Source organism: Eucalyptus grandis, chromosome 3, assembly GCF_016545825.1.
Source record: "Eucalyptus grandis isolate ANBG69807.140 chromosome 3, ASM1654582v1, whole genome shotgun sequence".
Lineage (NCBI taxonomy): Eukaryota > Viridiplantae > Streptophyta > Magnoliopsida > Myrtales > Myrtaceae > Eucalyptus > Eucalyptus grandis.
The window spans coordinates 23890807-23903477 of NC_052614.1; the positions used below are offsets into that span (position 1 = coordinate 23890807).

Sequence of the window (12671 nt, forward strand, 5' to 3'; positions counted from 1 at the left end):
TTTTCTTCTGATGTAGTTGAATGATTGGAATTGATATGCTGGCTAGGTGATGATTTCATTTGAACAGAGTTCTTGCGTTCGTTATAGCGTTTGATTACCGGTCCGATTTGCTGTTTGGAAGGGGCAGAATAGGAATGATAAACAATTTCTTCGCATTAGGATGACCCGTCTTACTTTCCTCTTCTTTTCTTTTTTCTTTTTTCTTTTCGTTATCACTTTGCCTTTTTTACACATGTGCAAAGGTACCGGGACTGGCAATGGAGGTTGTCCCCAGGTCCTCGCAGCCTCGGATCGAGATTGATCTCTACCTCGAACAAGCCTCGATCCAAGCGGTGGTGGCATCGTGGGCTTGGAGCTCGAAGCTATGCTGGGCGGCCGACGAGGACAGAGATGGGAATCCACCCCGAAAAAGCTAGCATCCACTGGCTCCACTCGAGAGCAAAGACCAGTAAACAAGTAGAAGACTTCCGCGTGGATTCAGGATGGAACTCTTTTCGTTGTTCGGAATTTGGTTCGGGTGGCTCCTGTCCGGCGAGCTTTCGAGGATCTGATGATCTCCGTCATTGTTGGTGCACGAGAGATAAAGATGAAGAAAGCTGCAGCTTTGTACGGGAGGGGATTGCTCGAGTTGGTTAATGGCAGTCACATGATATGAAACAGAGGCCTACAGAAATCCCTTTTCATTTTGCTCTTGGAGGGGAGTGCTCAAGTTATTTGACCTATATTTATCCATATCATCTCCTTTACTTTTACACACGACATTGCTAACAGGAAATTCTCATTTTGTGGCGAAATTTCACGCGAGTTTATGCGCGCGCACTATGGAAAGACAGACAGAGAGACAGAGAGAGAACCCGCAAGGGAATGGCGTGGCGTGGCGTGGCGTGGCGTGGCGTCGTGGCGTGAAGCGAGAACTGACGAGAGAGAGCGAGAGAGACAGAGAGAACCTGTGAGAAAGTGGCGTGGCCTCACGCGGAGCGAGCAAACCGACACTTGGCATCGAACTGAGATAGAAGCCAAACGGGCCTCGCCAACACTCCGAACCGACCCTTTGAACTTTTCTTCTATAAAAGAAATGCCTCTTCTTCGCGGCTTGCAAAGGATCACGGTGGCAGCGATTGTCGTTTGCTTCTTGCGAGACAAAGAAGAAGAGTGGGGGGAAGAGAGAGAGAGGTGAGGTACCTGGGATATTTTTAAAAGAAAAGAAAGAGAGAAAGGGAGAAGACGCCGAGCAGGAAGAGAGAGAGCGTGCGGCAGAAGAGAGACAACAGAGAGGGCACGTAGTTAACGAAGAGAGAGGACGCAATGAAGGGCTCATCATCCTACAGTCTGAGCCGGCCCGCTGCGGATACCAGTGCTTCGTCAGGTTCCACGTTTCATCCCTTCGCGTAAGTTACAACTTACAAACAATCTAAAAGGGAACTCAGTTCTTTGCTTGTGCTAGAAGATGATGAACAGCATAGGCTTAATACATAATCTAAATGCCACAGATCAAATGCAGAAATTGCTCAAGAAGCGAAAAAGAGGCCATAAGCTTCGGAGACTCATCGCCCTATGTACAAGAGAAGATAAAAAGGTATGGCATAGTGACTTGTCATTCTGCTATTCGAAGCCACAGATGATGACAAGGATATCTAAGAAAAACAGACTCAGAGCATCAATCAGGTTCTGGCCAAAACCAATTACGTTTGGTCAATCTCTCTTCATTTCCTTTTTTTTCTTTCTTATTTGATAGAGGGGGTGGGCTGACTGTACAGAGAATGGTAGCAAAAGATTCTATACAATGCTCTTGCAAAATAAACACGACAAGCAGCACTAATGAGGCATACACTTGCTGCTGGTGTAAGAGACTACTGGAATCTCACTAAGGTATTGCAAGGATAGACTAGAAAACTGCCAAAATATCGACAATTAAATGTGATAACCAAATATATCTCTATGAATACCCTCTCCACAAACTTTTCCTTCAAAAACTGTGCATGGTGAAACGCGCACCAGCATCTGATAAAATCTTGGACCAGCTCCCGCCTCGAGAAATATTTTCATTCCATCTGCACATTCTTCGGGGTCAAATTGAGAACTATACCAATCTGTTCACTGATAATCTTCAGATAACCTACCCATCATCCTTCCTATCCTCCGAAGACGCTTTCATCGCTTCAGCAGTCATGAGAGCAACCACAGCTCTGTGAACTGCTACATCTGCTTTGCAAAGAAGTCTCTGTGCCTTCTCTCTCTTAAGCTTAGCTAAATTAGATGCATACCGTGCTGCACCAGATGCATCCAACAATTTATATTCATCCATATCCCGGTCCCACTGTTCACTAGATGGTCTCTGAGAGCCTTCGGACGAAAACTGTTGATGAGAATTCCAGTGATGGGTATTCTTATTACTGCCCGTGGCTCCCCTGCTGTAGGCAGTGACCACCTGTGAATGTCGAGGAGATGCAACAGCACCAGACTTCTTTGACTTATATCTCTGTAGTCTGGGAGGATAATTTCGATTGAATCCATCATTGCCAATTGGAAAACATCCCTGGCCAGGGACATCTCGTGGAGAATATCCCAATGGAGACGTCTGTGCCACTTGAGAATTGTCTGCATGTCCATAGTTAGGTCCCAAATAGACGGCCCTATCATCTCCAAAACTAGGTCCGTTCAATCTCCTCCCTGACAGGAACAAAAAGATAACGACGTCAAGATTCTGGATCCAAGAAAAAATAACCTAAAAGTGTTCCGCTTAGTAAAATTCACATAACTTACCATAAGTATGGAAACTGTCCTGATCTCCATGAAAACCATTGCTTTGCCCCGTGACTGAGTATCGTTTCTGCGATCTTTGCTTTGAGCCTTTATTAGGGACTTCTAAGCCCCTAGGTTTCATACAGAAAGCAAACATGGGAGGTCTTTCAGCAGCTGAGGCCTTCTGACATCCATCAGAAGCAGCAGAGTTCCCTTTATTCAAAGCTAGCTCCCACTCTCTCAACTGCTGCTGGTACATTTCCCATAATGGTGGCTGCAAAGCATGAGCATGAATTGAATAAAAGATACCATGACATTTAAATCACAAGTTCAAAAAAGTGCACCTATGTGCACACAAAGGTAACAGACAGGATTAATGATGGCAGGAAGATCTAATTCACAAAAAAGAGACGTACAAATTAGCATCTGATTTTTAATAATACGTCTAACCAACTAATCAATAACTGAACTAATTAAGAGCTAATTTCAAAGGCTATTTGTTTCTTTATTCATGCTCAATGCCCTATTAATTGAAAAACCAAGCATTACCATCATGCATGAAGGCTTAAGAAGTTGACAATACCGTATCAGCCCCATATCAGACGAAATTCCAAAGCACAACTCCAGGAAAAGATAAAAACGAAACGGGCATGGAAGAGAGGAACAAAGCAATCACATACCAACAGGTCCCCTGACAATCCTTTGCAATTCACTCAAACAAAGTACACCCCAAATAAAAACAAAACGAGCATCTCAACATGGAAACTGCATCTGGAAAACTGAGTGAAAGAAATTGTTCCCAATGGCGGATTAACAGTAATTGCAGAAAGCCAAATTAAATGCAGCACCTCACATAAATGTGTATCTGGACAAAATCAATAAACGACAAGAAAAAGGATTTTAAAAGGCACCTGAAGATGTCGAATCAATGGCATTCCCTTCTTTTGCCTCTTCTGCCGCCAATGTTCATAAATACCTCGTACCACAGGTCCTGCACCAAACTTCAAATCTTCCATTTCTTCAGATGTGAAATGGTCACACTGAAGAGCATAAGCTTTCTTCTCGAACAGGTCCATTGTCCTCTCAAATATCTCCACAGATACGTGCCCGGAGCCACTATCATTAACATCTGAAGAACTCTGACAAGATGAAATCCACTGCTCATCGTCACTATCCATGTCATATAGGACACGAGATGGATTCAAGGCCATTTCCACATCTGTTTCTACCTGCTGGAAGTAGATAGCAGAACTGCGAAATGACAGCTCCATTCCATTATCATCATAATCTTCTACCACGCGGACACCAGGAATCGGAATGTTCTTGACAGATGCAGCACGGAAGTTTCGGTTGTAACACTCTTCATGCATCTCCTTGAAAAGAGCCCATTGGCTTCTGTCTGAAAATTCAAGTGTCCACTCTTTCCCTCCTCGCCACATCATAGCATGTGTATACCTGTTAGTGGACCCAGGCTGCAGAAACTGATGTGCTTTATGAGAATATTTTGTGGTTCCTGAAACTTTTACTGCAAGGTTCCACTCATTCTCAACAAGTTCAAGTACCACCTCTGCCCCACTCTCTCTCCATCCCTTGTCCCCTACTGTAATTAACAAGTTCGCATGACACGATAACAACTCCCAGTTTCTTTGAGGAACTCGGGCAACATCTGAGGCCCTCTTTTCATTGGGTCTCCTGATTCTTTTGTTAGGAATTGTTCTCTGCTGTGGCTTTGAGCTTGAACCTGAAGCTCCAGAAGGATATGAGTAAGTAACATGTGTCCGTGGCTTCTTCGGTCCATTGCCAAAACTATTCAGGGAACCATCAGCTTTTGCATCTGACCAACCACGCGAGAAGTGTCCATAAAATGAATTACTTCTACTGTGATGCCATACGCTTCTTGGTGCAGTGGGATTTGGACTAGGGACAAGGCTGCCATTCACATCACAAGCCATACCAGTAGGTGGCAAACCACGCAGCGATCCATCATCAACAGGCTTTTCACCTGCATTATAATGGGGAATATCTATCTTAATAACATTCGAAGAAGTACAAGCGCCATTTGTGATCCTCTCCCCGTCAAGCGGAGGACTTGACGTTTTTTCTGATGCTGCGTCATTTCCTTGCCCTTCCTGCACCTGCCCAGCCTCATCACCAACTACAGCAGTACCACTGTGAATCCTGCCAGCAAGAAGATCACCACTTTGGTTATCCTCAGGGGTCCTCGAATCTGCACCCTTGCAAACAACTAGCTGAACAGCTTGATCATCTTTAGCACAATGCGAGTACTTATCACAAGGACTCTCTCTTGATGGAGCTTCTTGGCTATTATGGAATCCCACATCATCCTTTGAGCAGGCATCTATGGCAATGTTAGATGGAGCCAAAATGCTTGCAGTTTCAGTGCTCTTCTCCTGATTAAGCTCAACAAAACTAATTTTGGAGACGCTATGATGCATAAGAAGCTTCAGGTGCAATCTCAGAAAGAAAGTAGGAGCAGCGGAAAAGGAGAGAGCAAACGGAAGAAGCTTCATGTACTCTGCATCAGAACCTGAAGAATTTCCCCCATTAATGTCTTCATTATCTCTAGAAACATCCAAGGGCCGCATTGCTTCACCAGTCAGCTTCTGTAGACCCTGATCAGTTAACCTTAGGACAATTAATACTGGTTTTACATAAGTAACAACCACAATGCTAAGCACAAAGTAAGAGTGTGTGCGTGTGTGCACGCGCATGCTGTCAGGGAAGAGGGAAGGGTGAAGGGGAGTTTAAGAAATTGGTTCATGGAAGAATTGTAAATGATACCAAAAACAACAGAAAATCATGCACATATTGCTCCACAACCCTAACTCCTGAACAAAGAAATTGAATATTATTAGAAGAAAATGGTAAAGAGAATAATACCTCTAGTGAAGAGTCCAAAGCAGCTGGCGCCAGTGATGGGATGTCTCCATTTTGAAGAGCATTGTCAGTGCATTCAGAAGGAGAAAGTTTCTCAACTAGCAAACAATTCTCCCTCAGTTCCGATTCCAAACACAACCTCTTAGAACGTTTTAATCTCAAAAAGTTGTAAAATCCAAACACAAGTTGGTTTTCACAACCTTGAACACTAGAGAATTTGAATCTAACAGAGGTTATCGGAGATTGCAAGCTTACAAATTTCACCTCCCCATTAGACTCACTCAGCAGATTCAAAACTGAAATTGCAAATGCTACAGCTTGCCCCAAGCATCCTTCAAACAAGAGGACCCTCAAACCAACAATGCTGTCCACAAAAAGCATCTCCAACTTCACCACAGGCCACACGTTCACCAGTCTTCCATAGTAAAGCAGAACGAGATCATAGACCAACTGGGAATCCTCTACTCTAAAAGGGCGGAGAAGAGAACTGACCATGATATCGTTTGCTTCCCTTCTCACCAGATATACTAATTTGAAGGAGCCCGTCTCTTCAATTGTCAACAAAGAGCCATGAGAATCTGATTTTCCCAATGAGAAGGCATCATCCTCTACTCTCTGGTACAAGGCCCCAGCTGCCCGGCGAAACCGCTTCCTGTAGTAAACAATAGGAGCATTGCCACCTTTCAGAGATCCAGAGCTCTTTGCAACTTTCTCAACCTTTCCAGCATTAAAAAGTCCACCCATTGAGGCACGATCTCCATGAAACGCCGTTTGGCCTCCTTCTGGGAAAGAACCAGCAGTGGTGGCCCCACATGTATCCACAGCATCAGCAGCAGATGATGAAGGCTTCGATTTCAGAGATGGACCGACAATTCGTTTCTTTACAGCATGGGAAGAAGAAGATTTGACCCCACGACTTGATCGTGCCAGCCACGAAATGATTGGTTCTGTGTCCATGTAACTGCTGACACAGCCATCATTGGCTGAAGTCAAAGGTCTCTCTTCCTCCTCATTGGTAGGCTCCGCTCTTCTCTTCCTGCTGCCCACTGCAAACTTAGTCCGAGCTTCACCAGGAAGTAGCAAGAGTTTGATACGTTCCTTTTGAAGGTCGATCCATTCTTCATCACGGTCATCATACTTGATGTGATGGAGTTTTGTTTCTCCATCATAGTCATTTGCGAGGCCATGGTACCAGCACTGGTCTAGAGGCCAGAAGACCTTTATTCTTTTGTTTAAAACCCAATCTGCATCCACCTGCTCAGAAGGAATTTCATAGAAATGCCTCCTTTTCCGGGAACGCAGCTTTTCTCCGTGCTGATTTCTTGGCCGCAAGGCTCTATTAGCTGCTTTACCAGATGGGGAGTTTGGTGAAGCACGAGATGTACATGCTTGATCTGAATATTTTCCGTTAGGAGATAACAGAAAATACAAGCTGTTTGATGATGTTGTTGGTGATGGCGATGCTCTACTCTTTGAAGAAAACCCAGTACAGCTTGGATCAAACCGTGAGGAGAGCATCCTCGCAGCATTTTCCTCCAGATTCTCCTCATCATCTTCCTGCTGATCGTCACAGTTTTCGATAAGTAAGCATATTAAAAAGCACCAAGGGGGTGCCCCCCATTTACAACCAAGAAGCAAGAAAGTATCTAAGAAAAATCAACCTGCTGATCATCACATCTCTTGGCAGAGACATCGACTGCAGAACCTGCCTCCACCACAGCACTTTGAACACCTTCCGGCTTCACCTCTCCCTGCTTTCGGCGCTTCTTGACCGACTTTTTCGGTTTGCCATTGTCCGTTGCTGAACTCCCCACAATGTAATCCTGCTCCTGTGAAGGTCCGCCAACACTATGCCCATTCTCCTTCAAATCATCCAAAGCGTCCTCCTCTTTAACATTTCCACCACCGCTTCCTCCTTCAGGATCACCATCTCTATGCTTCCCAGATGGACCGGCAAAATCCAATCTGCTGACAGAGGGCTCAGCTGGATTTGACTCTTGAGTATGCTCTACTCTTTTCCGTCCCAAAGTTCCGCGTTTCCGCTTTGGAATTTTGACGACGTTGTCATCCAGACTAAGTCCAATGCCATTCAAATTGCCATTGGAGCTCGGCCTCTCATCCACCTCGGGCTTTAACTCCGACGAATCATTTGACCCAAAATGAGCCCCGGCATTAGTTACGTCACTTAGTCTCTTCTCCTTTCTCTTCTTCAAGCTACTAAGAGACACCTCCTTCTTACTCCTTTTCCGCCTATTCTCATCCCCACCATCGTTGGAGCCGATCTTCCTCTTCAAGTTCTTACTTTTCGGCCTCTCGGGATCCTCCCCCGACGACCCGGCTCTATACAAGCTCTTAACAGCCAGACACCTGGCTTTCTTAGGAGCCTGAGCCCCATTTGAGCCCTCCACCTTCTGCTCCATCAACCAAAATTCAATCCCACCAACCCCACGCGCGTATCACATTCCATCACACGACCCCGCCCTCATATTCCAGATCTGCAAAAACCGAGAAATGCCCAGAAATCACACAAACCGCACACAAATGAATCCCGAAACAGGGGCGGATTAGCCCCCCCGACATCAGCCCGCAATTCCGAAACAATCGAGACCCGCGACGCCAAAACCGGCGGCCGCGGATCGAAGGACGGGAAATGGCGCTCACCTCAGGCGACGGAGCTCGACGCGGCGGCGGCGTTCCCCCCCGGCGGCGCGCGGCGGGAGATCACGAGCGAGGAGCGCGAGCAGGGGCTGAATCCGGCGCCTCCGAGGCGAAACCCCAAGGAATCTGGCGGATTCGGAGAGGAATTCTCCCCGCAATTTCTCTGCAACCAAAAAAATTTCACCGCGAGAGAGACGGGCCAATTTAGGGTTTCTTTCGGTTAAACGACAGAGCCGAGGGTTTAGATCAGAAATCAGAAAATAACCCCCAAACGAACGAGAAAAAAAGAAAAATTGAAAAAGAAAAGGTGAAATGGGGGAAAAATAAAGAAAATTTTCTGCTATGTGGAGGGCTCGGATGTACCTACGTGGCGCGCTGTGAGCCCCTTGATGGCGAGCCTGAGGACGAGGTTTTTCCGGTGGGGGCTCCCTCCTCCTTTTCTCTCCTTGGGCTCCTTTGTATTTTTTTGAAATTTTGGATTTTGGAGTTTTTTTTTTTTTGGAGAAAACGAGGAAGATTTGGGAATTGATTGGGAAAAATTCAAGAGCTTTTGTTCTCGGTCGGAGCAGATGGACCTTTGGGAATGATTGAGGGGCAATTTATAGGGGGTGAGGAGGAAGGGGGAAATGATAGGATATGATCAGCTGATGCATCTTACCATAATAGTTCAGTCCTAGCTCTAATCTGGCCTCGTCAGTCGCCAATGGCGTATGTGTAATTTAGGCGTGAAGGTTCGGGACGCGCATAATGTGTGCCTGGAATCTCCCCTGACAAAGATATGACATGGAAAGCTTTTTTCACAAAGAGAGATTTCGAGCGATCACTTGACGACCAGACGGGGATACGAGAGGGGGAGGTGGCGAGGCACCGCCCGCCCCTCGAATCCACCGATCTTGTCGCACGACTCATCTATTTATATTACATTTTCGGCTTGTCGCAATGCGGTAACTACGCGTTTAAGGAAATGTAATCTCCTTCGGAATGCATGTATCAAAATGGTCATATCGTTAGGTTCTTACTATGAATAAATTATTTTGTTTCGATATGCATAATGAAATTCCTTTCGTCTTAGTGAAAAAAAAAAATAAAAAAAAATAAAATTAGTATGTTTTGGACCTAGGGTTTTACACTTTCGGCAATCATATCTGCCTCCTTTTTGGGTTTAACTTGATTAGGCATTTATGCATTCGTGGCAATATTATCCTATTCTCAAAAAATGGAAAAGTTATTTGGGCATGTAAGTAACGATTGCCTTTAAGCTAGAAGAAAAATCAAATTTGAATTAGTCCTTTGCACTTACAGCTTTTTACCACGAGCAATCCAATTTGGTAACGGTAAAGATGGTAAGACCAGTCCAAATGAGGCATAGTGACCCAATCGCATTGGTAAGGAATTAAACGATTTTGGACAAAATTGGTTAAACCATCCCAATTAGAGCCAATTTATCACCCTCTACCTACTCCTTCACCATTTGGCCCTCTTCCTTTTATGATAAGAAATCTCATCTCAATCTATAAAAAATTTGGAAATACAACTATTTGAGTATGTAAAATCCAAATATTGTGAAAAATACGAGGTAAGTGCATAAATTTGTCTTTAGTTGTTAAGGAACCTACTTTGTCATATTTTTGAATTTGCTTAAAACTTTCAGAGGGTTATTGCTATTCTATTTGTGATTAGAAATCTAATCTCAATCTATCAAAAATTGGAAATACGACTATTTGAGTATGTAAAATCCAAATATCATATAAAAAATGCAGTAAGCACATAAAGTTATCTTTAGTTGTTAAGGAACCTATTTTTCATTTTTATGAATTTGCTTAAAACATAAGAGGGTTATTATTATTCTATTTAGAAATCTCATCTTAATCTATGAAAAAATGGAAATACAGCTATTTGAGTATGTAAAATCCAAATATCATGAAAATTACATGGTTAGTACATAAAGTTTAAATTTGTATGTTTTGGACCTAGGGTTTTACACTTTGGACAACCATAGCTACCTCCTTTTTGGGTTTAACTTAATTAGGCATCTACGCATTCGTGGTAATTTTATTCTATTCTGAAAAAATGGAAAAATTATTTGGGCATGTTAGTAACGAAATTGCCTTTAATCTAGAAGAAAATTCAAATTTGAATTAGTGCTTTGCACTTACAGCTTTTTACCACAAGCAGTCCAATTTGGTAACAGTAAAGCTGGTAAGGCCAGTCCAAATGAGGCATAGTGACCCAATCGCTTTGGTAAGGAATTAAATGGTTTTGGACAAAATAGGTTAAACCATCCCAATTAGAGCCAATTTATCATCCCCTACCTACTCCTTCACCATTTAGCCCTCTTCCTTTTATGATAAGAAATCTCATCTCAATCCAAAAAAAAAATTGGAAATACGACTATCTAAGTATGCAAAATCCAAATGTTATGAAAAATATGCAGTAAGTACATAAAGTTATCTTTAATTGTTGAGGAACATATTTTGTCAATTTTCTGAATTTGCTTAAGACTTAAGAGGGTTATTCATATTCTATTTGTGAGAAGAAATCTCATCTTAATCTATCAAAAATTGGAAATACAATTATTTGAGTATGTAAGATCCAGATATCATGAAAATATGTGGTAAGTACATAAAATTATCATTAGTTGAGGAACCTATTTTGTCATTTTTTCTGAATTTGCTTAAAACTTAAGAGGGTTACTCCTATTCTATTTGTGATTAGAAATCTTATCTCAATCTATCAAAAATTGGAAATACAACTATTTGAGTATGAAGAATCCAAATATCGTGAAAAATACACAGTAAGTACATAATGTTATCTTCTGTTGTTAAGGAACCTATTTTGTCATTATTCTGAATTTGCTTAAAACTTAAAAGGGTTATTCCTATTCTATTTGTGATATGAAATCTCATCTCGATCTATCAAAAATTGGAAATACAACTATTTGAGTATGTAAAATCTAAATATCGTAAAAAAATATGCAGTAAGTACATAAAGTTACCTTTAGTTGTTAAGGAACCTATTTTTTCATTTTTCCGAATTTGCTTAAAACTTAAGAGGGTAATTCCTATTCTGTTTGTGTTAAGAAATCTCATCATAAAAAATTGGAAGTTCTGACTATTTGAGTATGTAAAATCCAAATATTGTAAAGAAATTGTGGTAAATATGTAAAGTTATCTTTATTTGTTAAGGAATCTATTTTGTCATCTTTTTTAATTTGCCTAAAACTCGAGGGTCATCGTGGGTCTTGAAGTAAATGGTGTCCATTCCTCTTCTAATAAGAAATCTCATATGAATCTATCGAAACTTGGAAATATGACAATTTGAGTATGTAAAATCCAACTATCATGAAAAATAGGTGGTAACTACATAAAGTTATCTTTAGTTGTTAAGAAACCTATTTTGTCATTCTGTTTGAATTTGCTTAAACCTTAAGGGGGTCATCATGGGTTTCGAAGTAAATCGTGTCCATTTATTCTTATTCCATTTGTGATAAGAATTCTCATCTCAATCTGTTAAAAATTGAAAATTCGACTATTTGAGTATGTAAAATCCAAATATTGTGAAAAAAATTTGTGGTAAGTACATAAAGTTATCCTTAGTTGTTAAGGCACGTATTTTTTTCATCTTTTTAAATTTGCCTAAAACTCAAGAGTCATTGCAGGTTTTGAAGTAAATTGTGTTCACTTATTCCTCTTCTTACCATGATAAGAAATCTCATCTGAATTTATCAAAACTTGGAAATACAACAAATTGAGTATGTAAAATCCAAATATTGTGAAAAAACTGTGGTAAGTATGTAAAGTTATCCTTACTTCCTTAGTTGTTAAGAAACCTATTTTGTCATTTTTCTATATTTTGCTTAAAACTTGAGTCTCATCACTAGTTTCGAAATAAATCATGTCCATTTATTCCCCTTTCTTTTATGATAAGAAATCTCATCGTAATCTATCAGAAAATTGGAAATAGTGACTATTTGAGTATGTAAAATCTAAATATTGTGAAAAAAGTGTGGTAAGTATGTAAGGTTATCCTTAGCTGTTGAGGAACCCATTTTGTCATTTTTTTTTAATTTACAAGTTTTGAAGTAAATTGTGTCCCTTTATTTATCTTACTTTTATGATAGAAAATCTCATCTCAATCTATCAAAAATTGGAGATACAACTATTCGAGTATGTACAATTCAAATATTGTGAAAAATAAGCAGTAAGTAAGTAAAGTTATCCTTTGTTGTTATGAAACCTATACTTGTAATTTTTTAAACATTTTGAAATCGAGGGTTATCTCAAGTTGCGAAGAAAATCATGTACGTTTTTATTAAATTCCTATATCAAAAACATGAAATTCTTGTTGACCTTATATAAAGGATGACAAGTAAT

The 12671-nt window shown here is 41.3% G+C and overlaps 1 protein-coding gene across 2 annotated transcripts; it reads right to left on the minus strand.

The window, feature by feature from the left end:
• Positions 1 to 1682: 1682 nt before the first annotated feature.
• On the minus strand, positions 1683 to 8545 carry LOC104437085. Of its 2 annotated transcripts, none has more exons than XM_010049971.3 (6): positions 8302 to 8545; positions 7302 to 8135; positions 5644 to 7200; positions 3654 to 5375; positions 2764 to 3016; positions 1683 to 2670 (listed from the first exon to the last, which is right to left on the minus strand). In XM_010049971.3, exons 2-6 carry the CDS (start codon positions 8058 to 8060, stop codon positions 2117 to 2119), a joined length of 4845 nt encoding a protein of 1614 aa, XP_010048273.2. In that variant the 5' UTR covers positions 8061 to 8135; positions 8302 to 8545; the 3' UTR covers positions 1683 to 2116. The 2 variants fall into 2 exon arrangements, with proteins under 2 accessions (XP_010048273.2, XP_010048274.2); XM_010049972.3 differs by having other exon boundaries at positions 5644 to 7197; positions 8302 to 8544.
• Positions 8546 to 12671: the final 4126 nt, after the last annotated feature.